The 24011-nt window shown below is 51.2% G+C and overlaps 6 protein-coding genes and 1 non-coding gene across 7 annotated transcripts; 3 read left to right on the forward strand and 4 right to left on the reverse strand.

The window, feature by feature from the left end:
- Positions 1–683: 683 nt before the first annotated feature.
- On the reverse strand, positions 684–4953 carry PSV08DRAFT_224007 (uncharacterized protein; the record flags this gene model as incomplete). Its single annotated transcript, XM_014226839.1, has 6 exons — positions 684–1695; positions 1753–2040; positions 2096–2516; positions 2853–3389; positions 3474–3504; positions 4790–4953. The coding sequence occupies 6 exons, from the start codon at positions 4951–4953 to the stop codon at positions 1157–1159; spliced, it is 1980 nt and encodes a 659-aa protein (XP_014082314.1). The 3' UTR covers positions 684–1156.
- A 1621-nt stretch (positions 4954–6574) lies between these two features.
- PSV08DRAFT_362566 (uncharacterized protein) lies at positions 6575–8311 on the reverse strand (the record flags this gene model as incomplete). Its single annotated transcript, XM_014226837.2, has 1 exon — positions 6575–8311. The coding sequence occupies one exon, from the start codon at positions 8309–8311 to the stop codon at positions 6668–6670; it is 1644 nt and encodes a 547-aa protein (XP_014082312.1). The 3' UTR covers positions 6575–6667.
- Positions 8312–8682: 371 nt separating this feature from the next.
- PSV08DRAFT_410007 (pre-mrna-splicing factor clf1) lies at positions 8683–12593 on the forward strand. Its single transcript, XM_014226835.2, has 6 exons — positions 8683–9513; positions 9583–11009; positions 11101–11104; positions 11252–11538; positions 11599–11630; positions 11681–12593. Exons 1-6 carry the CDS (start codon positions 8911–8913, stop codon positions 12463–12465), a joined length of 3138 nt encoding a protein of 1045 aa, XP_014082310.2. The 5' UTR covers positions 8683–8910; the 3' UTR covers positions 12466–12593.
- Positions 12594–12906: 313 nt separating this feature from the next.
- On the forward strand, positions 12907–13614 carry PSV08DRAFT_371421 (uncharacterized protein; the record flags this gene model as incomplete). Its single annotated transcript, XM_014226834.1, has 1 exon — positions 12907–13614. The coding sequence occupies one exon, from the start codon at positions 12907–12909 to the stop codon at positions 13612–13614; it is 708 nt and encodes a 235-aa protein (XP_014082309.1).
- Positions 13615–13941: 327 nt separating this feature from the next.
- Positions 13942–14037, reverse strand: PSV08DRAFT_t40. Its single transcript has one exon. It is a non-coding gene; the product is annotated as a tRNA-Ile (tRNA).
- A 1596-nt stretch (positions 14038–15633) lies between these two features.
- PSV08DRAFT_410008 (uncharacterized protein) lies at positions 15634–17682 on the reverse strand (the record flags this gene model as incomplete). Its single annotated transcript, XM_014226832.2, has 1 exon — positions 15634–17682. One exon carries the CDS (start codon positions 17680–17682, stop codon positions 16108–16110), a length of 1575 nt encoding a protein of 524 aa, XP_014082307.1. The 3' UTR covers positions 15634–16107.
- Positions 17683–18558: 876 nt separating this feature from the next.
- On the forward strand, positions 18559–19774 carry PSV08DRAFT_391107 (uncharacterized protein; the record flags this gene model as incomplete). Its single annotated transcript, XM_014226831.1, has 3 exons — positions 18559–18628; positions 18797–19294; positions 19317–19774. 3 exons carry the CDS (start codon positions 18559–18561, stop codon positions 19772–19774), a joined length of 1026 nt encoding a protein of 341 aa, XP_014082306.1.
- Positions 19775–24011: the final 4237 nt, after the last annotated feature.

Raw genomic sequence — 24011 nt, forward strand, 5'->3', positions numbered from 1 at the left:
CATACCGTTCATCGTACAACAAACTCTGTACCACACATGTATATTCGCGCTTCCCCCGCCCTCTTTTGTTTTCTTTGTTCACCGTTGCACGGCATGCGTCTATGGTACCCATGACGATTCTTCTTTTCTTGGCCAAGTTGAGCGGGGGGATAAACATGAGGGTGTGTGTGTGTGTGTGTGTGTATGGGCTTGGGTGGGTAAGCTGAGAATGAGTCAAAGGAGGAGGGAAGAGGGGAGTGGGTTATGCGGTGTTATTCACGGATATGAATTTGGAATCTCATACGCTTTAATGCGAGAAAGAGAAGTTGGTGGTAAGCAGGCTTTGTTGTACGGTGCTGGCTGGCGGGCCAGTCGGAAGCAATGCCCATGTTACGTTCTTCTTTCTTTCTTGCACTTGGGTGCTTTGTCGGCATGGGAAGATATTCGGGTTCTTGGTGGTTGCTTTTGGATTTTTATTGCTTCTAATGGCTCACCGTCTAGACGAGACAATGGTTACATGTTGTTCTATTGCCAGCATTCGATCGAATACAAAGTTAGCTCGGCTTAGCTCAACTCTAATTAGCTCAGCTCTCCATGGCGTGAGTGCCGAAACTACAGAAAGTCGCATCAACAAATCACGCCATGTTCTGACATGTCCGGAAAACAAACTTGGTAAATTGGTAATACGATGTACGTTTTGAATCTCCACGTCAAAAACTTCAATTACGACACCCTTCATTCATGTCGTAAGTGGTGTCGTTTAAAAAAAAACACTCCTTCATCAAGCAAGCAATAAAAACGGATTAGAGGCAATTATCCCCCCCACATGTGGGAAGATGCCGAGAAGAGGAAGAGAAACAGGACACGATCGAGCTGAACCGGGTATATCTTGTGATGCCTGCCCCAAAATGCTGTAGAATCCACCAGCTCCGTACGCAGGGTCGATGCAAAGAAAAAAAAAGTGAATGTACGTAAAAGAGGGCGGACTGTATTGAAAGTATAATCATAAACGATAGCAAGTCATGCTGGGTAAGCATGGGGGAGGAAAGCAACGCCCGCTTCCGAAATGCAAGAATGAAAAACCAAATTCTCCAGTTGGTAGTACAAAAGTACGGGGCTGAGAGTGTTTGTGTTTTTGAAGTGTGCCTCATAACTTTCAGACTACACCAGATGATGGTCATTGTGGAAAGCCTCCCGGCTGATGGCCCGAGGGCATTCGTGAGGCAGTCCATGAGAACATGGCCATGTCGCAAATGCGTGCAAGAACCTGCTGACTTGCTGCACGGCTCTCGTGACTAATAAAAGACATGGCTACAAGAAGCTTATTCAAGTCGCTTTCCGGAGCTTGGTTCACAGGGGCTGGTAAGGCATTGGGGAAACCACCAATTCGGCTGCCATAGTGACGCGCAATGGCAATCGAGTAGATTGCGTCTCGCACTTCGTGCATGCGCAACACACTGCGTATTACAGCAAGAGCGTTATCAGCAGCTCCGGGAGGCGCAGTGTCCGAGTCCGAGTATTGCACAAAATCACCCAAGTGCATCCAGAAGTCTACTTGCATCCTAGTTTCTTCATCGAGGTTGGCAGGGTAAGTGAGTTCGCGCAGAGGGTTGGGCGCAAGGTTCTGATTGGTCAAAAGAGCCTCGAGAACGTCGAAGCGGGCTCGCGCTTCTCGTAATGAGAAGTCGTCGGTTTCCGAGGCTGCACCGTTGGTCGCTGGTGGGTTGTGTTTACAAGTACCTAGCAGGTGCCAGAGCAGACGGGCTTCCTGACTAAAGACGCCAGTCATGTCTGTGTCAGATGCCTTGTACTTGATGGTCTCGGTAAAGTAGGCGGCCTCTTCGTGCAGCGAGCGGTCGCTGAAGACTCTGTTGAGCGCATTGTTGTCTGTAGAGAACCATGTGGTCTCGAGAACAAGGTCCAGTCCCTGGCAGTAGTCGTTGATGAAGATGCGACTGAACTCGTCGTCAATCTCACGCGGCACAGGCGAGGTGCGAGGGGGGACTTCTGGAGGGCTATGGTTACATATGCCAAAGATGTCGGTAATGTGCAGGCGCTTGCCTGGGCTGGGTGTCAGTATCAATCCATTAGCAGAGAAACGAGGGAGTCGACCGACCTTTGAGCGGCTCTGGGGGAGGCGGGTAGGCGTTGGGGCCAGGAGGACCCCTCATGGCAGGATCCATAGCGTGACCGGCGTTGTAGTGCTGGGTCGACTGCAGGGCAGGGTCTGCCTGGGCAAGTGCAGGGTCTATGGCGTGGAAGCTGGCTGGCTGGTGTTCCCCGCTCGTCGCAGGTGCGGCGCTTGCGTAGCCGGCCGAAGAGGCAGGCGCGTAGCCTTGGGGCACGGGGCTCTGGCTGTACGCTGAAGCTGGCGGTACAGGCGCGGAGGGTGCGTTTGGTGCTTGAGAGGCAGGCGCAGCGTTGGGGGCAGGTTGTATCTGAGCCGGGCCAGACTGCTGCTTGAATATCGGATCGTAGCCAAGACACTCACGCTTACTTTTTTGGCAGTTCCTACACATGGGATGCGCTTCGTCGCACTATCCGAGTCTTGATTAGCACATGTGCAGGTCAAAAGTTGATGTTGGCAGGGCGGGCGGTAGGGGGAAGGAACACGAAAAAAAATTGTCGCAATAGGCGCAAAACAAGTCCCGCACCGCAAACGACGCACACACTGCGACAATGGAGCAGTGTGCGCGCTACGTTTGCAATGGTTTGCTGCAGACCACGGCGGTTCTCGCTTTACGACGCGCGAGGGCCGGGTTTAGAGCAGTTTGGGTTTCTCGCTCGGTTAAGCAAGCGACATGGCAATAGCTCCTCTTCTGACCTCGCGTCGCGTCGACTATCGCGTACCATTGACGTTTGTTCTCACTTACCTTGATTCTTCGTTTGCGACAGGTCAGACAACCCGTCTTTGTGCGGCGCTTGATCTCCTTCTTATGGCGACCTCCCGAGAGCACTCGCTGGTCACCTTGGGGCGGCAGCTGGTATCGCATGGCATTGAATTGAGGGCCCATGTTGGCCATCATGGGCTGTCCGGGCTGCGCATGAGCTGGGTGCGGATAGTACTGGGGCATGGCGTGAGGTGGTGGTGGTGGGAGTGGCGAGCCCATGGGCTGCTGGGCTGGTTGAGGTTGCGCCTGCGGTTGCTGGCCGTCCTGCAGACGGATTGGCGGCAGGTTGAGGGGCGGCAACGACATGTTTGAGCTTTGGGGAGAACCGCGGTAGGCCTCGGTGGTTTGCTGGCCCTGGGGCGGCGGGTAGGTGTAGGTGGGCTGCATCGAGGGCGACGGGTATGAGTGCGGTGAGGGATAGGCGACGGTCTGCTGTCGCGACTGCTGCTGCACATTGGGATCGGCCATGCTTTGGTGGGAAAAGTGCGATGACGCGGGCGAGTATGGCGCTGCGTTGATCTGGGATGAAAAGTCGTGCGACATGGGCTAGCAATGGACAAGGCTGCCTGGGCGCAACAACAGACAGACACGAGCACAACTCACGTCGGCGGTTGAGTTTGAGGGCACGCAGGCGCTAGAAAGCTTGAGGCAAACGCAGATGGAAGAGGGACGGCAAGCCAGACAAGGAACTGGGATTAGCTGAGTTGGCGAGGGCGTTTTGACCCGCTGGCAGGGGCCTGGCCGCTCGGTTCGAGGACGGCGGGCTGGCGCACTGGTAGACTGCGCGCTGGGACGGCGGCGGGCAGGATTGAGCGACAGGACGACTGCGGCATAGATTAACGCGTTGGCGAGTGACTTTGCAGGCAGCCAGCAAGAGCCGGCTAGAGGCGACTAGGGGGGGTGGTGGTGTGTGTGCAGCAGACAGGGTGGGCCAGGGAATAGTATGCGTAGACTAGGCACAAGACTCGGTCAAGAGGCGCCCGGCGGAGCGAGGGGGGCTTGTGCGCCGACGGAGAGCGACGATGACAGCGACGACAGAGGCGAGCCCAAGACGACAGCCAAAGCGACCGCTTGCGCTCCCAGCAGCTTGCCCGAGAAGGGTCGGAGGGCGGCGAAGGGGGGCTAGCCGGCTTTAGAAGGTAGCGGAGGGCGGCGGCGCGTGTGGCAGGGCACAGCGGCTTGGGAGGAGCGGATGGGCGAGGGAACGGGGGGCGTCTTGGGACTTCCAGGCGAAGCGAGGGCTCGCTTGAGCGGAAGGTAGCGAGCAGGGCTGCGGGCGGTGCTAGGCTGGCTGTAAGCAGTGTACTGCTGAGCGAGAGCGTGCCGGGCGCGCAGTGCTCGTGTCGGGTGCGGTCGACGCCTGCATGCACACAAGCAGCACAGCTGGCAATTGGCGGGCATGCAAATGCCGCGCCAGGACCCGGGAAATAAAGTCGACTGGGCTGCTGGCCGCCGAATGAAAAGCAGCAGCCGGTGGAGCAGCGCAGCCTCGACACCGCTCTCGCCACGAAAGAAACGAATGCGGCGGCGATGCGCTAGCCTGCTTCCGGCGGGTCACGTGCCGCGCCCGACAAGTCCCACCGGCTGCCGCCCGCCTCGCTGCCGCGCCTGGGTCGTGTCGTGGGCTGGCGCTGGCGCTGTCGCTGCATCCACATGCATCCATCTGCTGGCCACCCGCATGGGCATATTGGGCCATTGAGCCTGATTGCCCATTGCCCGATCCATCCACACGCCCCTGCCTCTGCCACACTCGCTTGCGTCCCGCCGCGCGCAGACGGCATGCTCGCTGTACAGAGTCCCAAGGCCGGATTCGTGCTACTTTTAGAGGGCGGCCTGCCCATGCGCCATGGCTGCACCCTACACACGCTCGAGGGCCACAGCTAGCCGGCCATGGCCATGGCCTACTCGATCCGACTTACTGTGCTTGCCTGCCTCGAGCACTGCTTTCGACGGGAGCGCCCTCGCCGTGCCCATGCGCCGGCCTCCCGAGACATGACGTAGCCACCCTAGCGACGAGCGGTGCGCTGGCTGCCTGGCCCGGCCTCGCCATTGGCCGCAGCCGGCTCGCACTGGTCCACTGCATGGCCGGCCCGCTTTCCCTTCTCAGTGGCGCCCCCGTCATCATCGCCCGCAAAGAGGGTGCTGACAGACCGTCTGGTGCTTCAATGGTCAATCTCGACACATTTATCCGCAACGTCTCATAGCCCCCGCTGCCAGCCTGCCGTGACGCTGCGCCAGAAGACAGTCGGTGCTATCCCTCAGACTATCGGCGGGTAAAATCACCATACCCAGCGGCTGAGTCGTGGCCGGACGCCAGACTGTGTGACCAACCTGTAGCTGCTGCATCAACTCGAACCTCTCATCATCAACACGTGTCAAGATTTCTGCTCGACACTTTGGCCAGCCCCCCCAGCTCCAGCAAAGAGGCCGCTGCCCTTAGCCCTTTGGTAGCACCGCAACATGCTGCGTTGCACAGCAAAAAGACCCTGCCTGCCCTTAGGGCTGACCATGCGCGCGCGCAAACGGCTGCCGTAATTGTGTCCAAGGTCCGGTGCACCCACAACGAGACAAAGGATCGCAGCCCTTCCCCCCTCCCTCATCTCTCCTGCTCTCGCCCCTGTCCCACAACAGCCGCCCAAAGCCCTTTCGTAGATTAGGCAGGCCGTCGTAGCTGTCACAAACAAGAGCGCCGTGACACGAACGACAGGCAATTGAGACCATTACTAACAAGATCTCGTTTATCGCATTATAGCCAAAGCGAGGTCAGGGATACCCCTACTACCATCCCAAAAGCATCGAACGTTTCTCGAATAAAGTTGTGCGCCAACCGAGCGCGAGCTTTGCGCATCATCCTTCCGCCCCGTGCGCTCGGGCAAGCCCTTGGGTCGCAATGAACTGCTGATGAACGACTCAGCTCCCAAGAAAACCTATCTCGGCTCCAGGCCACTGGTTATCTCATGCGCGTCCACCGCCTTTGTCCCTCCCTGCACAATGACAACAAGCAAAACAAAACAAAAAAAATCATAGTAATCACAGCCAAACTCTATCCTCCTATTTGCGCTAATAAACTCTGCATCAATCACTGCATTCACACTACATGCTTGATTAGCCGCTTTCCTCTTTTGGTTTTGGGCTGCCCAAGCCCGTATCTGCACCACTTTCTGCCTGCCTTGTCTGGCCTACCTGCATCACAGAGACCCTGAATCTGTTCACGCTACGGCCCTCGCGAACGCACTGGACTGGACTGGTCCTTTTTTTAAGCTTCACACCCGACTGTCAAGCGAGCGACGCGTTACTATTCATAATAATCCTAAAAAAAAAATCCGGTAATAAGGGAGCATACTATCCTTCGGGATTGGTGTGTTTAGCATGCCACTTTGCGAATACTATACACTTCTCCGTCTCTCACACGTCTTGTCTCACACACTCTCACTCTTGCAATAAAAGTATTCTGATTGCGAACCCGCATCTCTAAACATATCATGCAAAGCCACATGCACCAGGCCGTCAAGGTGCAACCCCTGCAAAAACACACAATACAACAACTTGACTGTTATTGACGATAAAAACTAAAATCTTCTTTATGCCTTTTCGAACCTTGCCCAAATTTCAAGACGAATGAAAAAAAAATGGTTCATTCCCTACGTCCTTGCACTCGAAAAAAAAGGGGGGGGGGAAAGGTAGGCAAAGAGAGGCAAAACAAAAACGCCTCAAGATGCACAAACGTATCCTGCTGAAAATGCAAAATGACAATGGAAAATACATATACATACTACACAGCCCATCACCATCATCAATCACTCAGCCTTTGGCTTCTTATTCGGCAGCGCAGGTACCTTGAAGCCTCCCGCATCCACCTTGGAGCTGGCATTAAGCTGCGTAAACGAACCACCCTTGAACCACCGATCGTCGTCTGCCTTTCTCTTGCGCTGCATCTCCTCGCGTGCCTTGGGGTCCACAAGCTCCAACCCTTGCACCGGGGTAAATGCAATCGAGCTCGTTCCCGCGCCACCCAGGCCCACGCCACCAGTCCGCAAGCCCTGGGCCCGCAGACTCGTCGCTGTGCCGCCTGCCCCAAACCCCTTGAGCGATGATGCCATGCCCAGCGTCGTGTCTCCGCCCCAACCAGGGTTCTTTTTGCTGAGTTTGGCGCGCGTCTTGGGGTCGATCTGCTGTGCACGCAGTCGTCCCGTATCAGTAGCGCCAATCATGCCCATGCCCTTGACCGAGTCTCCATAGCCTACCTCCTTCTCTTCCTTGCCAAACGTCATCCTGTTTTGCGCTTTACGGATTTCCGTCATGGCAGTTGCTTCCTTGGCCTTTCTCGCTCGTCTTCCACCACGCTTGCGCGACGGCTTTTCGTCCGGCACAGGAAGCGCTCTCTGACCCTTTTGGTTTGCAGGCAGCTCCGTCAGCTTGTCTAGCCGGCGTTCGCATTCTCTCCTCAGATCCATGCCAATGTCTGCATTGCGCGAGCTCGAGTGGGCGTCTACGCGCGCAGCCAGTATCACCTTGGCCGACACAATGCGCAGCGCCTGTTTTCGAAGATCAGGCCTCTGATTCTGGATAATCTCGCTGTGATAGAGGTAGCCTTCGTGTCTCAAGCCGATGTTGGAAAGACCGACAGTGGCGCCTGACACTTTGGTCGAACCCAGAGGCGCAATGTTGCAGGCAGGTGTCTTGGCTAGATTGGAGATACCTCCAGAGTAGGATATAAGATGTGCAGCCGTCAAGGATCCAATAAGCGCTGTCAGGTTGGGGCAAAATACTTCAGTTCGCGACTCGACGAAGCCCAAAATCTTCGACTTTGCCGCGTTCAGCTCAAGGAGCAGATGGCAGGCATTTCGTATCAAGCTTAGCTCAGCCTCGTCAAGAAGTCTTCCTTCGACCCGTGTGGCCTCGATCTCGACAATCATGACTTGGGCAGGCTCGAGTCCCTCGATCGCCTTCAGTTGTGGCGTAATGGTCTTGATATCCTTCAAAGGCCCGCCGCCAATGACTAAACATGCTCTCGCGTACACAACGGGATTTTTAATTAGGTCCTCCAAATGCGGGAAGAAGGCCGAATAGTGATCTCGGATAAACTTGTGAACCGCAGCGATTTCGCCATCAATCTGAGTGGAGAATTCGTTGGCTTCGGTGAGGAGCTTGTACTCCGGCGAGTCTTCAAAAGATTCGCCATCCACTACGTCCATCTGATCCTTGGTTTCCTCGATGCGTGCAAGCACCGATTCCAGATTTGCTTTGAGTTGCTGAGCCGACCGTATGTCTGCAGGTCCCTTGTTGTCCTTTTTCTCCTTGGCCCTGTACTCCGCCTCCTCATCTACCATGTCATCATCGGACCCGTTGTCTCCCTCGGCAAAGTCATTCTCCAAGTCCTGAATGTCTTCGTCTCCGCTGTCGGCGAAGTCGGCCAGAAGTTCTTGCTCCAGGGTAGCCATGGTGCTTGGTGTGATGTAGAGGGCTCAGTGGTCGAGATTGGAGAAGAACGGGCGCAAGATGGAGGCAGTCGCGACGGCGGCCGGAGGTTACCCTCCTAGTAAAGTTTGGTTGAGTGCTGGATTCGGTAGCGCGCAGTATTATACGTACCTGTCGCCTTGTATTGGCCGCCGGTCGAGTGGAGTATGGGCAAGGCAAAGTGAAGTGTCGTGGGTGATGGAGGAACTGCAAATGGCAGTGACGTGAAACTGAGGATGCTAGTTGCTTGGCGTGGCGCGGCCAAAAGTTGCGCGAAGCAGTCGCGTTCTTAACTTTTGCAAGGCCTGGCAAAAGGGCCAATCGCTGTGCAACACCGCTTTTCACACGCACTACTCCGGTCGCCGTCGCTCAGCCTACGAGTCGTGGTAACACTGTGCGCGTTTCCACGCTGGCCTGCTGGCCATTTGATCCGAGCGTCTCCAACTTTCTTACTACCCAACCTTCCCCAGTCGCAACCACTTTCGCATCCACATACGACGCGCGTGGCGTCTTTCCTCACCACCTCATTCGCCCCCATCGAATTACCTTGTACATACGAAAACGTCACATCCCATCCTTCATCATGGAGGCTTCACGAGGACCGCCACGGGTCAAGAACAAGGCCGCCGCTCCTATCCAGATCTCTGCAGAACAGCTTCTGCGCGAAGCCGTCGACCGTCAAGATGAGAAGCTCAAGGCGCCCACGCAGCGCTTTGCTGATATGGAGGAGCTGCATGAATTCCAGGGCAGGAAAAGAAAAGAGTTTGAAGACTATGTGCGCCGAAATCGTATCAACATGAACAACTGGATGCGCTATGCTGCCTGGGAGCTGGAACAGAAGGAGTTCAGGCGCGCGCGATCCATCTTCGAGCGAGCCCTCGATGTTGATTCGACGTCTGTTGCGCTATGGCTTCGCTATATCGACTCTGAAATGAAGCATCGAAACATTCAGCACGCACGCAACCTCCTTGACCGTGCTGTTACCATCCTTCCACGAGTCGACAAGATATGGTACAAGTACGTCTATATGGAGGAGACCCTTGGCAACATTGATGGTGCTCGGTCAGTCTTTGAACGCTGGATGCAGTGGGAACCGGATGAGGCGGCCTGGAGTTCGTACATTAAGCTGGAAAAGAGACATGGCGAATTTGAGAGATGCCGTGCCATTTTCGAAAGGTTTACCGTCGTCCATCCAGAACCTAAGAATGCAAGTCTGCCCTCCAAATCCTGTGGTTTAACAACTAACATTGCGCAGTGGATCAAATGGGCTAAGTTCGAGGAGGAGCATGGTACGAGCGACCTCGTGCGCGACGTTTATGGTACTGCTGTCACCACACTCGGCGATGAGTTCATGGACGAGAAGCTCTTCATGGCATACGCCAAGTTTGAAGCGAGGCTGAAGGAATTGGAAAGAGCCAGGGCCATCTACAAGTTTGCCCTCGATCGCATGCCCCGGTCGAAATCAGTCAATCTACACAAGGCCTTTACAACTTTCGAGAAGCAATACGGAGACCGAGATGGCATTGAGGACGTCGTCTTGTCGAAACGGCGAGTACACTACGAAGAACAGATCAAGGAGAATTCCAAGAACTACGATGCATGGATTGATTTTGCAAGGCTGGAAGAGACGTCTGGCAACCAGGATCGAGTTCGCGACATTTACGAGCGAGCGATTGCACAAATACCACCGACACAAGAGAAGCGACACTGGAGACGGTACATCTACCTCTGGCTGTTCTACGCCGTCTATGAAGAGACTGTTTCACAGGACATTGAACGAACACGCCAAATATACCAGGAGTGCATCCGCTTACTGCCACACAAGCGCTTCACCTTTGCAAAGGTCTGGCTAATGTTTGCCCACTTCGAGGTAAGGCAAGGCCAGCTTACCACTGCACGCAAGCTCCTAGGCCAGAGCTTGGGCATGTGCCCGAAAGACAAGCTCTTCAAAGGATACATTGAGCTTGAAATGAAGCTCTTTGAGTTCAACCGCTGCCGGCAGCTCTACACCAAGTATATTGAATGGAACGGGTCGAACTGCCAGACCTGGATCAAGTTTGCTGAACTGGAGCGAGGTCTGGACGACCTCGATCGTGCGCGAGCCATCTTTGAGCTTGCTGTCGAGGAGCAACAACTGGACATGCCCGAGCTTCTCTGGAAAGCTTACATTGACTTTGAAGAAGGCGAGGGTGAGTATGATCGCACGCGTGCGCTATACGAGCGTCTTCTGCAAAAGACGGACCATGTCAAGGTATGGACTTCATGGGCACAATTCGAACTCGGGGTTCCCGACGAGTCAGCGCCAGAAGACGACGAAACCATCAGCGACGCTGCCAAGGCTCGTGCCCGTGAAATCTTCAAGCGTGCACACACGCGCCTCAAGGAGCGCGATCTCAAAGAAGACCGTGTGGCTCTACTTAGCGCCTGGAAGTCATTTGAAGACGTCCACGGTAGTCCAGAGGACAAGGAGAAGATTGAGAAGCAAATGCCACGCAAGGTCAAGAAGAGGAGAAAGCTGGATGACGACAGCTTTGAAGAGTATGTGGACTATGTGTTCCCTGCAGATGATGAGAGTGCAGCGAATTTGGCAAAACTCCTGGCCAACGCACAGAAATGGAAGATGGCAAAGGCTGCGCAGGCTGCAAGCAAGGAAAGCGAGGAGAGCACAAACGGAAATGGCGAGTAGACCAGACATGTCTTGTAATAGTAGCGTGCATGTAGAAAAATACCGTTTTGCGCAGGCAATTGAAGTTGTTGTAGTATCCGGACCGAGTCATGTAAGCAAATACCATGCGTTGGAGCTGAACGTAGTGTACTCTCGCCTGTGCTCGATAAAGTTACTACCAAGCGTTGGCGAGCGGCACCATGCGCCTCTCGACAACCGACAGTGTCGCGTACCCCGAAACCATGCTCGTATTGCCTAGGTACCTCGGCATCTTCCCCGGATTCCTCTAACTCCGCGTCCAACTCCGCAACCTCGTCACCATCCCTACAGCTCTGACTTTGCGACGTTGAACACCCACAACCCTTGCTACCCTATCCAAATAGCCTCCCCGTCTTTTTTTTGTCTGATTACATACACAATGCCGGATACTATGGCAAAGGTTAAGCAGGAGGGTGTGAGTAAGGAGCTCTCCGAGCCCATACCCGAGTCCGGGTCGTTTGAGGGTATGCGCGGGATTAGGAGTGTAGCTGGTGACTTGGGAGACCAGTGAGTATGAGAGGAGACGTACCATGGCAGGCATCTGAGATGAACTGACTTTCGCTGTAGACGGGTCAAAGGCAAGGTCATCATTGTTACTGGTACGCACAGCCATCATCACTGCCGTATTTCACGTCTAACATTACTCCAGGTGCAAACTCTGAAATCGGTATCGGCCGCGCCAGTGCGCATCAGTTCGCCCGCAATGGCGCCCGCGCAATCTACATTTGCGACTTTGCCGACTCTCATCTCGAGAAGCACAAGCGCCAACTCAACGTGCTGTATCCCTCAACAGATGTTCATATTCGCCAGTTCGACGCCGCGGATGAGGCGGCCGTCAAAAAGGTCTGCCAAGATGCGTTGGATGCCTATGGCCGTCTTGATGTCTTCTTCGCCAATGCAGGAATAGCGTCTGGCAGAGTATTCTGGGAGGAAACCACCGAAGGCTTCATGAACATGATGCGCACAAACACCTTGTCCGTCTTCTTGGCAGCCAAGTATGCCTCTCGCGCAATGCTCAAGACCTCGGACCAAAAGCCATACCCCAGCGGTAGCATCATCGCCACTGCAAGCGTAGCAGGTCTGCGCTCGAATGCCGGCCCCACCGACTATGCCGCCTCCAAGGCTGCAGTCATCAGCCTGATGCAGACCTGCGCCTACCAACTTACCGGGTCGGGTATCCGCTGCAACGCTCTCTGCCCTGGGATAATTGAAACCGGTATGACCAAGGTTACGTACGATGCGGCGAGGAAGAGGGGAACCGAGAAGAAGATTGGGCAGCTGAACCCGCTGCGGAGAGGAGGACAGCCGGATGAGATTGCGCGGGCTGTATTGTTCCTAGCAAGCGATGAAGCAAGCTATGTCAATGCGCAGGCCTGGGCTGTGGATGGTGGCTTGAGCGGGGGTCTGCCTTTTGTGCCAGGGAAATTGGCATAAACTGCACTTGTGTGCCTGTCATTCTCCATTGTCCCAGGATGCGTTTTCTGATAATTGTCGCAGAGCTTTGGTTCCACGGCATAAAATGTTGCCATGTCAATCATATCAATACAATGTCATGGCCTGCTTATGTGGTGTGTTTCCTTTGTGTTTATGATGCATTGGTTTGGTATGGAAGGCTCTAGACTCATGAAGCCAGCACTCGAGACTCGTCCGATACCAGTTTGAGATGCAGTGTACCATGGCGTAATGCAGGTACTGAAAACATTTCTACATTGACCGCGGCTGCGTAGTTTGTACAAGATGCTTGCTCTACCTGAAACTCGACAAGCCTACATGACCCTTTTTTTTTGCCATATAACTCTTCACGCAAACCGGATCTCCAATTCCATAAACCCAATTGCAACCCTGAACCAAATCTCAGTTTTTTTAACCCCGAACATGACACAAACTGCCACCAGCAAGCTTCCAATCCCAACACTCTATCTCCTGGGCTTCGATTGCTATCCAGACGACAGAGAGTACTTTGAAGCGCGGCGTGCAACCGGAAGCGCGACGCCCTACTGGTTCAAAACAAAACTTGTATATGAAGATATTGCCGCAAGCCCGTTTACGCGGACGGTAGTCGCAGGGGCGCCGAAGAGCAGTATGGAGGGTACACACGAGTATGGCAAAGACAGTAAGACAGTAAAGGTGGAGGAGCGGGAAACGACAGGAGATGATGAAGCAAGAGAAGAAACCAATATACTGCATACCAAAAAAACGAACGAGAAGGAGCAACGCGTCAAACGACCGCCCAAGTCACCCCGTAGGAAGATTATCACAATACCGCTACCCAAACGCCGCGTCGTATTCGCCTGGGCCCCAAGGAAACACCAAAGACCTCATGCATCACTCTCCCATCGAGCCCCGACCCCCTTTCTCCGCCGGCGAACCAGAAAACCCAAGCACGTCGTTAAACAACAGGATTATGCAGACCAGCGTCCACTCCTCGACATGACGCCGCCGCCATTCCTCCACCTCAACTACGATACAAGACTCGACACCTATCCAGTACCTCTGCCCCAGCCCCCAGCCCGTCTCGAACACCAGACAAACAGAAGTAGTGCTGTACGACCCTCTCTGCCTGCGTTTTTTTCTTGGAGGTAGCTGATATGTGATCCAGAATCTTGCCGGAGAAGACGACAGGTGTAGGGTACAGGGGGCAAGGGGGAATTGGAGGAAGGGGTTATGGTGTTGTTTAGGGAGAAGGATGGTGTAGATGTGGAAAGGGGATTACAAGGATACTACTATCGTGTTTTCTTTTCTTGCGTGAAAGTTGAAATGCAACTTTTTAAAAAAAGAAATTCTATTCTCAACATGTCCCTTATATTTTTCTCTGCATAACTATCCAAAATCAATCAAAAATCAAGAAAAAGAAAATAGTACCCTGGCAACGTGGAGTTGAAGAACAGCATAGCAAAAAAAAAAAAAGAATGGTCACTACGAGGGTTGAACTCGCGACCTTGGCGTATCACGGGATATCAAAGGATCCTATTAGCACCACGCTCTAACCAACTGAGCTAAGCGACCTTGGCATCTTCTCGGAGAAGAAGGAGCAGGATCTTGCCGCACCTTGCCCCCATCTGAACTCAGATGAGATGATGGATGTGAAATCTCGCTGCTGGAACAAAGAAGAACTTTGTTGATTTGATGGGAGTGAGCGAAAATTAAAACCAATATATCTAAAAGAAAAATATCATTTGAGAAGTGGAGTTGAAAATTGTGTTCTTCGGTGGAAATCAGTGGAGCTAGCTGGGATTTCTTTAGGTTTTTGGCTAGCGAAGGATGGGTGGAGGTGGGGGTGGGGAGGGGAATTTCGGGTGAGATTTGTGCGGCAATTGCGTGGGAACTGGGGGAAGAGCTGTGGAATAGGGTTTTGCAACGTTAAAATCTCATTGCACAGGTTTATCTTAATTTTTTTTTTCCTTCGATTTATCAGAGGGTTTGTTACTACACATATGTCTTGGATAGTGGTCTTGTTTCCGTGCATAAATGTCAAGAATTGAGAGTTTTGTAAATCTAGTTTTTGTAGTTGCAAAGAAAACCGAGGGAAATCCTTTGACTTGAAAGTTGGAAAATCACACATAGCAACTTAGTCGATGGAAGTGCTTTCTTTGTGCAGTTTTCGTGGTCATATTATAGTACGAATCAATTGCTTTGTTTGTATGGTTCTGTTTTGTGTGGGTACGTAGTCAGACATTTATTGTTTCCTTCGTTGCGGCTTGAAAGCTATCAGGCATCGTAACAACCAGAGATACTGCCACATGAAATCTTCATCTGCTTTGAGTGAGGAAAATTTCGACCTAAAATTTGATGGCCGAAAGACCTACATTTCTTGTAGGGTGGAGTGGGCGAAGACTAGTGTTAAGGTCTCAAGGCCAGGATCAGGGCTCTCATACACCCGGTAAAACCGGAAAATCGGAAAATGGCGGCCCTATCAGCCGCGATGCAATACCACGCCAAAACACCGCATTGTCACGATCAGCCTTAGAATGTGAAAGCTATTTTTACTATCATCTTTATTTAACAAGGTATTTTAAAAATAAAGACTACATATTTAATCGCGCGTATTTTCTATATAAAATAAGCACGTTATAATGGAAATATTTCGTGGTGTTGATGATGAGTTTTGGTGGGCAATGCCTAGTTGTTTTGATTTTCCGGTTTTGCCGGGTATAGAGGTCAGGGCCAGGGTCAGAGTTAGGGCGCTGGAGTCAACCTTCGGGTTAGGATTCGAGTCAGGGCTAGAAACGCCACAAATCATAGCGAACAGTTGCGATTACACACAAGGCACCTCAGTAAATGCCATCAAGTAGATATTCCATGATCAGATCTTGAACATATAAAGCATTACATCGATTTCCACATTCAAATCTACAGGAAAATGCACAAACCAACACAATGGTATCATTACGGCAACCCTATTCCAATGCCACAAAGCGCGAGTTTCTTAGATTAGCCTCCTCCAGCGCCAACGGAACAGAATTAAACAAACAAACAATCGGTAGAAAAGGAAGAAAAAAAGTACAAGACATTATTGCGCAGCCGGAAGTCTGCTTCCCATTTTTATCTTCGCAAGAGAGAATAAAAAAAGCCTAGAGCTCTTGACGAACGAGATTCCTGTATGCTACAATGCAAGAGTGCAATCACACATGTGGTTGAGGGTGAATAGGAAAAGAGAGAGAGAGAGAGAAAACAAAGTATGTACGCCCAATCAACGCCTGCTTGTTATAGTACAAAACGACGACAAAGTGTCAAGGGTACGACAAAGGTATGGATATGTCGGAAGTGGATCGTGGGTACACGAATCCAAGGGATATGACTTTTCTTCTGTACATCTTGCGACGGGAGGGGATGATGGAGGTGGCAAGTTCGTCTGCTTTGGCTGCAAAGGGGGAGGCATATGTACGCGCGTCCTGGCAAAAGCTAAATGCGAAACTTGATAGGATACTCTGGGTATGAGGGACCCGCAAAGTTCACGGGTGTAGAGGAAACCGACGAAGGCTGCGTCGATGGCAGAAGCACAATGTCGGCTTCCCGGTAGCCCTCGGTCCATTGCACTTCCATCTTTCTTTGCTTTTCCCGACCCGTCTCTACTAGTCACCTCCGTTGTCTCGGGTATGAGCTCTCTTGCGAGGGTGAATAGCGCGGGCCGTATTGTTCGGGTGGGTATAGGGTGGGTGAGCGGCGGAGCGATGGCGAGTTGCGCATGTTTTCGGAAACAAGTGTTGCAGCTGCACTTTGGGTCAAGGGTGTCGAGGTCCCTGCTACCGGTGTTCCTTTCGAGGAGCCGGCACTGCCCGACGTTCGGTGCGAAGTCCGAACTGTAGACGGCGTCGTAGGTGAGCGAATGGAACTTCCTTGCGGCGCACGAGGCGTTGTACTGGCACCGCTTTCTACACTGATGTGCTTCGCGCGAGGAGTGCCGTCTCTGCTGCTGCTTCCCGAACGCCGACGCGAACTCGACTTTGGTGTCCCTTCGTGACTGCTGCTTTCTTTCTGGCGAGGGGTAGACTTGCTCGCCGTGTTTGCTCGACTGCGCGTTGCGCTTGATGATCGTGGAGGTATCAAGACGTCTGCCAGAGGAGGTCCTTCAGCAACCCTTTTGCTGTTTTGCTGAGTACGCTGTGTGTAAGGGGCAGCAGCTCGAGTTGCTGTTTCCGAGGTGCTTGCTTGTGCAGCGGGCTGTGCAGTAGGTTCCGGACTTGCCATCCCTCCGACGCGTGGTGTGCCTTCCCAGCTCTTACGCTTCATCATTCGCCCCAGAATACCCACGAGCTCGGCAGCGTCCTCAAACTCGCTATCGTCCATGGCTTCCTGCGCGCGGTAAACATCCTTGATCGCACGCCGAGCGACGCGTCGGGATCCGTCGTGGTCATGAAGACAGTCCCACAAGAATGCACTGTGCTCAAGCGCGACGGACAATCTCAGAGGATGTGAGCCAGGCAAAAAGGAAGTGGCGTACTGTGTGGCGGTCGTAAAGTATCCACTCGCCAAGGGTACAAAGTTGAGAGGTGGAAGGATAAAAGACGAGGGCTGCGGAATAGGAATGGGGTTGAGGCCTGGAGGCGCGTTGATGGGTGGCCCTGGTGAGGGAGTACCAACTGGACCTCCTGCAGCATATGGGTTCGTGACAAACGATGTCTCGGACACGATGGAATCGACGGGCTCACGCAGTACCGGTTGTTTACCCGCTCGTTTCGAAGGGGGCGATAGGCCTGAATCTGTCTTGCGACCATGAGCATTGCCGTTCTTAGGTGAGAGTGGCTGAGGTGCGCCTGGATAGCGAGGATCAGTGCTTGCCATGTTGGTCGCAGTGACCGGTGGCTGGTTGTGGAAGAGACAGAAGATGTGATAGAAGCTTGCTCGTAGCTTGACGCTCAATACTCTGCACTCAGGACCATGCTGGTTATCCTGAGCATAGGGAAGGACATATAGCTCGAGTATGGACAGGCCCTCGCGGGACATCCACAGGATATGCTGGTAGGCTGAGAGTGAGGGAGTATCCCGACTAGTATCTAGCTTGCGGAGCTTTCTGGCACGGATGAGCCTCCGGGCTAGGAGCACCGACAGACCCAGGATCTGGTAGAGGGCACTTGACAAGAAGGGGTTTGACTCCTCTGTCTGTTTGGCTATCCGGCCGAGAAACTTCTGATCAAAGTCTAGAGAAGCCATCTTTCAGTAACGTCGTCTGTCAAAGGTCGTAAGTCTGGGGACGCCACGAAAAGGGGTGGTGATGGCAACAAGGCACTGATAGCAGGAGTAATCGGAGGTATGCGGAGCATGTATTGTATACAGGGGCTATCTTGGTGGAGTGATGATGGAAACCTTGCCCTCGTCCTCACTTACCGGAGCAGCCAACCCGGACCGTCGCGCTGTATCTCTAGACGATAGACACAGTGCAGCCCGGCCCAGGCAGACCGACGATGCCTTGGGATGATGGCGGCGAGTCGAAGTAAGACTTGAAACCAGAGCAACGAGTGCTGGCCAATCGATGAGTGTCCACTTCTGACCGGGCGTCCGTGCGCGTCGCTTGTATGAGTGAAGGTCGATTCCCGTGATGACGCACCAATGTGGGAAGCGCTGTTCGGAGACTTGTTGACTAGGCGACGGCGATGGACGTAGTGATGACCATGGCACAATGGCGTGTGTTGTAGATATAGGCGGGCGGGGAATTGTTGAGGTGGGTATAGTAGTGGTGGTGGCAGAGATGGCAATGGTGTACAGGAAGCTCGGGTAGATAGACTATGGGTGACGTCTGGGACAACTGTCAGCGACGTAGTCGAGTGCTAACCTGCCACATGGCGTAGCGAAGCTCACTTGAAATGGAAATGTCTCTATCAGGGCAGGCGGAGCGAATGTCGTGATTCGGGCCCAGAGCCCTTTTCTTATTCGGCGGTTGGCGTGCTGGACGAGCCAATGGAAGCGCGCAGTGGGGCTGGCAACGCAGGGCCCTCTGTGCGGCGGACTAGCAGACGTCTGGCGTCGATGTCGAGATGGTGAGATGCTGGCAAAAGTAGTAGACCTGGTGTCTCAGACAGCGCATTTCCAATGCCCAGCGCGCCAGGCAATGCGACCGCTTTAAAGGGCCGTGACGTCGGCAGGCGGTGTGGCCGCCACGGTCAGTGCAGCTCTCTGGGACGCGGCCGAGCAGGCGGACCTGACCGCGCGCTCAGTGACTGCGACAAGAGCTGCGGGATGCGCGGGGCTGGGTGCGAGCGAGCGCTGCTAGTTTTTGGTGGTGACGCTGCGATGGTCGGGGGCCTTGGTGTTGAGGACTGACTGCGAGCAAACTGTGCGCAGAGCAATTGCGCGCACACGGCGACAGCGACAGCGACAGCGACAGTGACAGCGCCGGCGACAGCGAACACCCAGGATGACAACGGCTGCAAAAAGAGAAGAATCGCAGGGCGAACCCGAGGGAAACGGCTGCTAGTATTAATGAACCCGCTCGACGCACCCGGCGTCGTGGAGACGCAGTGCAGCCGGCCCAGCATCAATGGGCAGACAGGCGAGCCATGGTGGGCTACGTGTCAAGCGTCCAGCTCCTCCGCTAAGCTGTATCAATGTCCGTACATACACGCCGGGCTGCAGGTTGCATTGCCCGTAACAACTCCAGCCAAGGCGTTGCCAGCTGTCCCTCAACCGACGTCAGTTTTGCCCTCGCTGCTGCGCTACCTCTACACACCTGCAGGGCTGTGCCGCAGCTGCGTCTCAGACGAACCACCACACCCGTTTGCCAGCGCATCGTTCCACCGCCTCATCCTGTTAATAGCACCATGGCCATGTAGTCGTTGTTATGCCACCAGGGCCACGCCGCCCGCTTTGGGGCTACACACGCCCTCGACACTCAGCCACAAGCGACCCTCGCCGCCCTGCTGCGAATCGTCACCGTCTGCTTCTCATGGGCCTCTGCAACCCCACCGTGGAGCCTGGCTGCATGCACGCTGACGATGCCCACGCTGGGAAGCCTCCATGTCCCTGGCCTCCTCGTCTACTCGACCGACAAGTTGACCCGAGGCCGTCCGCACGTCCCCAGCTGGCGATGCAGCGAGCTACTTACAAGGCTAACATGCCCATGGAGCCGCGCTTGTCTCTACTACCTGCCCTCCCTACCAGCACACCACCAGCCCTCTCCCCCACACCTGGCAGCCATCGACAGCCACGAGGCTATTGTCGTCTCGTCATCTGCACTCCCAAGCAGGACTGGCACCGCCTTCTTCTCCCCAATGGCTCCACCCGAATTGGCGGTGAGACCATGCCCTGATTGGATGCAAAGCTTCAGAAAACACTAGTAGCCTGAATGTTATCGATACCTCGCAAACATCAAGCTTCGTCACCTACCCCAGCCCCCTCCCTCCCTCAAAACATGTACATGCTCTGAAAATATGACACGGAACATGCTGGACAAGACGGGCCTACCCCGATCTCTGGCCTGCTCAAGAATGCCAACAGATCGCGGCCGGGAGCTGACTCATTCCCTTCGCACACCTACTATACATTCAATCTCGATAGCACTTATGACACCCTAGCCTTGGTCCCCGATCAAGAAAACCCCTCAGGCATTCCCTTGCTTGTTGCATCCGCACGGCCAGACGGGACCCATAAAATCTTAACATACGCGAATAACCGCCTAGTCTTGCGAATCAAACAACAAACTTGCGTGTTGGCTGCTACAGTGCTACGAGTCTGAGAGAACAACGCCCATTATGGCCGAGACCTACGTTTGTCCATCTCTCAGAACAGCCATCGGTGCCAACAAGCATGCGTTCGTGGAACACGGCACTTGAACTAGTTACCTTGTACTCACCTTCCCGGATGTTCCGCTCTCGCTTACAACATCATGAAGCCGCCTTCCCGCAAAAATAATTCGAGTCAAAAGAAACGCCAACCTACTGTCCAATGACCCTGTACGACTTCATCCTGTAACTCTCATGATGATTGGCCATCTACCTTCCATCCGGCTCTTCCAGAGGTGAAGTCTTTGTATCCATTGTTCCCAAAAATGGATTGTTCAGCACTGTTGGATAAGGACGATGGATCCTGATTGTTTGGTAGTTTGCATACATCAAACTGCACGACATGAGAGACAAAAGACGATCGTGCCCAATGCGATGAACATCTGGTGAAATAAAAAGGTCAAAATGCACCCAAGAGCCGAACATAGCACCGGTCCTCAGTCGAGCCATCGTGCAATTACTGAAACTTTCATTCTGTAGATCCACTTGTATATTGTCACTCGATTTCACATACCTTTTCTAAGGGAACTAACTTGGATCACAATCCGACCAATCCCACCCAGTACGACTGCGACTGCTCCTTCATAGGCAGCAAACAGTGCTAGCTCTTTCACTGTCCGCAAACAAGCGTCGCTTGAGCTGAAATTTTGTAGAGATTCACCCTTCAGACGGCTTCATAAAGTCAGATTCAACAAGCTGCAACTTTACTACAGACAACACTCTCGCTAGTAGCACAATCAATCAGATTCCAACGATCGAAACCAACACAGATCATGTGTTTCTACCACGCATACACTCACCAATGCGGGCATACGCAGATGGTATTTCAACAGCTATGTCCCAAAGGCCAGATGATCCAACAAAAATGCAATCGCGGGCACGACGGCGTAATCCTGGCCACAGTCAAGGTGGAAACACCTTGTGAGGCGTGTCCAGTCAAGGTGAGACCCTTCTCCATACAAAGTCAACCAGGATTTTCTAATTTTGCCATAGTAATGCAGTTGCAATCCAACATATAAGCCTGAAGCGGCACGGCAAAACTCCTCAAGTCTGATTGGAGCAAGGCGTTTGATGACTACAGATTGGGGGCCATTCATTCTACGCTGCTTTAGGATTGGTTATGCTTTGCATTTGCTTGGGTCGATGTGTGTTATTCAATGCACACAACTTGGAAGTTGTACTATACTACTCTTCTGTAGCAAATCGATCATGTCTTGGCTACCCATTCACATTCTACATACTGTACATAAGTACATATACGAGCACATAGTACGCTTTCGGAGCGAAACGGCCCGCCGCGCCAAGGATCAGGGATGAAGCTTGAAGCTCGCCTACTATGTACTGAAGTATCAAGGGTAAGTAATAGCACCCTGGTCAGCCCACCAGCCGGAGATTGCGATCGACAAAAGCGGTATATTAGACTTGTTTTGCATACGGTTCCATAGTAATCTGTATTGTAACCAGTGATCCACAATTTTCTCCTCTCTGCTAGCTCTGCGTCAATCTTTCTCAACATGTACCTATCTCAACTCTATCAGTCTAAGCCCCAAGCACCACGCACGCCGTTGCGTACTCCTACTACACGCTACTATCTTAGTCGCGATAACTGTATCCGTATCTATATATTGCGTAAGGTTAGATATTTATATAAGGCTATTACTAAGGCTTTAGAGGTCTCTACTAGCTAAGTACGCTATATAGTATCTACATCTCTTACTCCTAAAAAAAGAACTAGTAGACCTTATAGCTTACCACCTAAGCAGCTTACTATTATAATTAATTTTATTAGATAGACCCGGGCTACCTAATTGTTACGATCCATGATTAGCAATAGAGAAAACTGCTTACTAGTAATCAGTTTCGAGGATCCGAAGGATGCACCGCGCCGCAATCCTGCGCAACCGTGCCGCAGTCACGTGACCTGCTTAGTGATTAGTATGTCTTGGCACTACTAAGCAACTAAGCACTTTGCATAGCAACTTGCAAGTTACTTAGTAATTAGTACTTCTTAGTAACACTAAGTAACTAAGTATATTACATAAAGCTCTAGTATATAGTATAGATATTAAGCCCTTATAGCTTAATGTATTTAACTTAAGTTTTAAGTATAAGTATAATATAGAGAGTTATTCTACTTACACATTACTATCTACTATATTGCACCCTACTACTCTATCTACGAAAACTAACTAATAAGAAGCTTAATACTAGAAGTCTTATATTACTTCTGTTGGAGATATAAGCTCACTAGCTGATCTCTAATAGAATAAGTACTCAATCTTTAACTAAAACTCGTCAATTAACCTATTACTAGAAGCTATTATACTATTATCTAGTAATATCTATCTATTACGCCATAGATTACGCAAGCTACTACTAAGAAGACTCTTCTAGAATCTAAGACAACGAATATATAAGTAGTAGAAGAGCTAGTAGATAGAAGTAGAGAAGAGTAGAGCGAATCCTATAGACTACCTTAGGAAGATAATTTAACTATTCTCTCTCTTCTAGCAATATCTTTTTATCTCTTATTTATCTCTCTTTACTAGAACCTTTAATAAGCTGCCTCTAAGTCTATTACTAGATAAGTAGAAGGTAGAGACCTCTACCTCTAAGCTACTAGTAGAATAAGCAGCAACTTCTACTATCTTATTCTAATAGGTTATGAGCCTGGATTACGCGATCTATTGAAGCTTCTAGCACTATACGTTTATTACGATTTATTATAATTAGCGCTGTCTATATAAGAACTATACCTATCTAGGTTAGTTTCTTAGTAAGAGCTAGGGTGATAAGGGTTAAGAAGACAACTACGGCGAAGAGCTAAGAAACTCTATTATCTGAAGTTAGATTAGCTAACTAGAACTATCTATTGATTAATTGAATAATCTAGTGATTAATTAATCCATCGATTGATTAACTTACTAAGCCTATCAACCTATTAATTTATTAATATTTTAACCTATTGATCTATTAATTAATTAATTAATTAATTAGTTTTTTTAATCTATTAAGCTAACGATCTGTAGCTAGAGTTCTTTATAGTAAGGATAGTAACTACAATAGTATTAGTATAAGCTTGATCTAACTAATTAATCTATTAGTCTATTAAAATAGCTAATAGTATTTTTAAAGTACTAAAGCTTAAAGGAAGCTTAAATTACGATATATAGGCTATAAGGATTTAATTAATCTTAATTTAATAAGATTGTGGTGATATAGCTATAATAGCCGACCTTACACTAGAAGAACGTCTAGAATTGTTTAAAAATAATAAGATAAAGGTACTATCTACTATAAGACTTAGTTTTAAAGATGGACCTCTCTTATAAATAAAAGAAATTAATACTCTAGTAGAGCTATAGAATAACCTTAAAGCTCTATATGCGTAAGAAGGTTTTAGCTTAGACTTTCTTATCTATAAAGAACTTATTAATACTACTATTTTAAGCTGCTAAAATAACGTGGAAAACTATCTTTAAAAGCTATTAAGGCTTACTTTTAGCCTTAAAGCTTAAAGTATTGAATTACTAAGTAGGTTTATTGCTGCGCTAATACTTAATAACTTAAGTTTAGATTTTTATTATCTAGTTATAGTAATTACTTAAGATTTTAGATTAAATAAAGAAATTAATCTTAAAATAATAAGTAGTTTGATTATTAACGAAGCTTAATAACTAAAATTAATTAAAAATAGCTCTAATAACTTAATCTAAAGGAGCGATACTAAACCTTACTAAAGGTATTAAATCTATTAACTAGCTT

The sequence above is a fragment of the Bipolaris maydis genome (genome assembly GCF_028858645.1).
Source record: "Bipolaris maydis strain C4 unplaced genomic scaffold PSV08scaffold_7, whole genome shotgun sequence".
NCBI lineage: Eukaryota > Fungi > Ascomycota > Dothideomycetes > Pleosporales > Pleosporaceae > Bipolaris > Bipolaris maydis.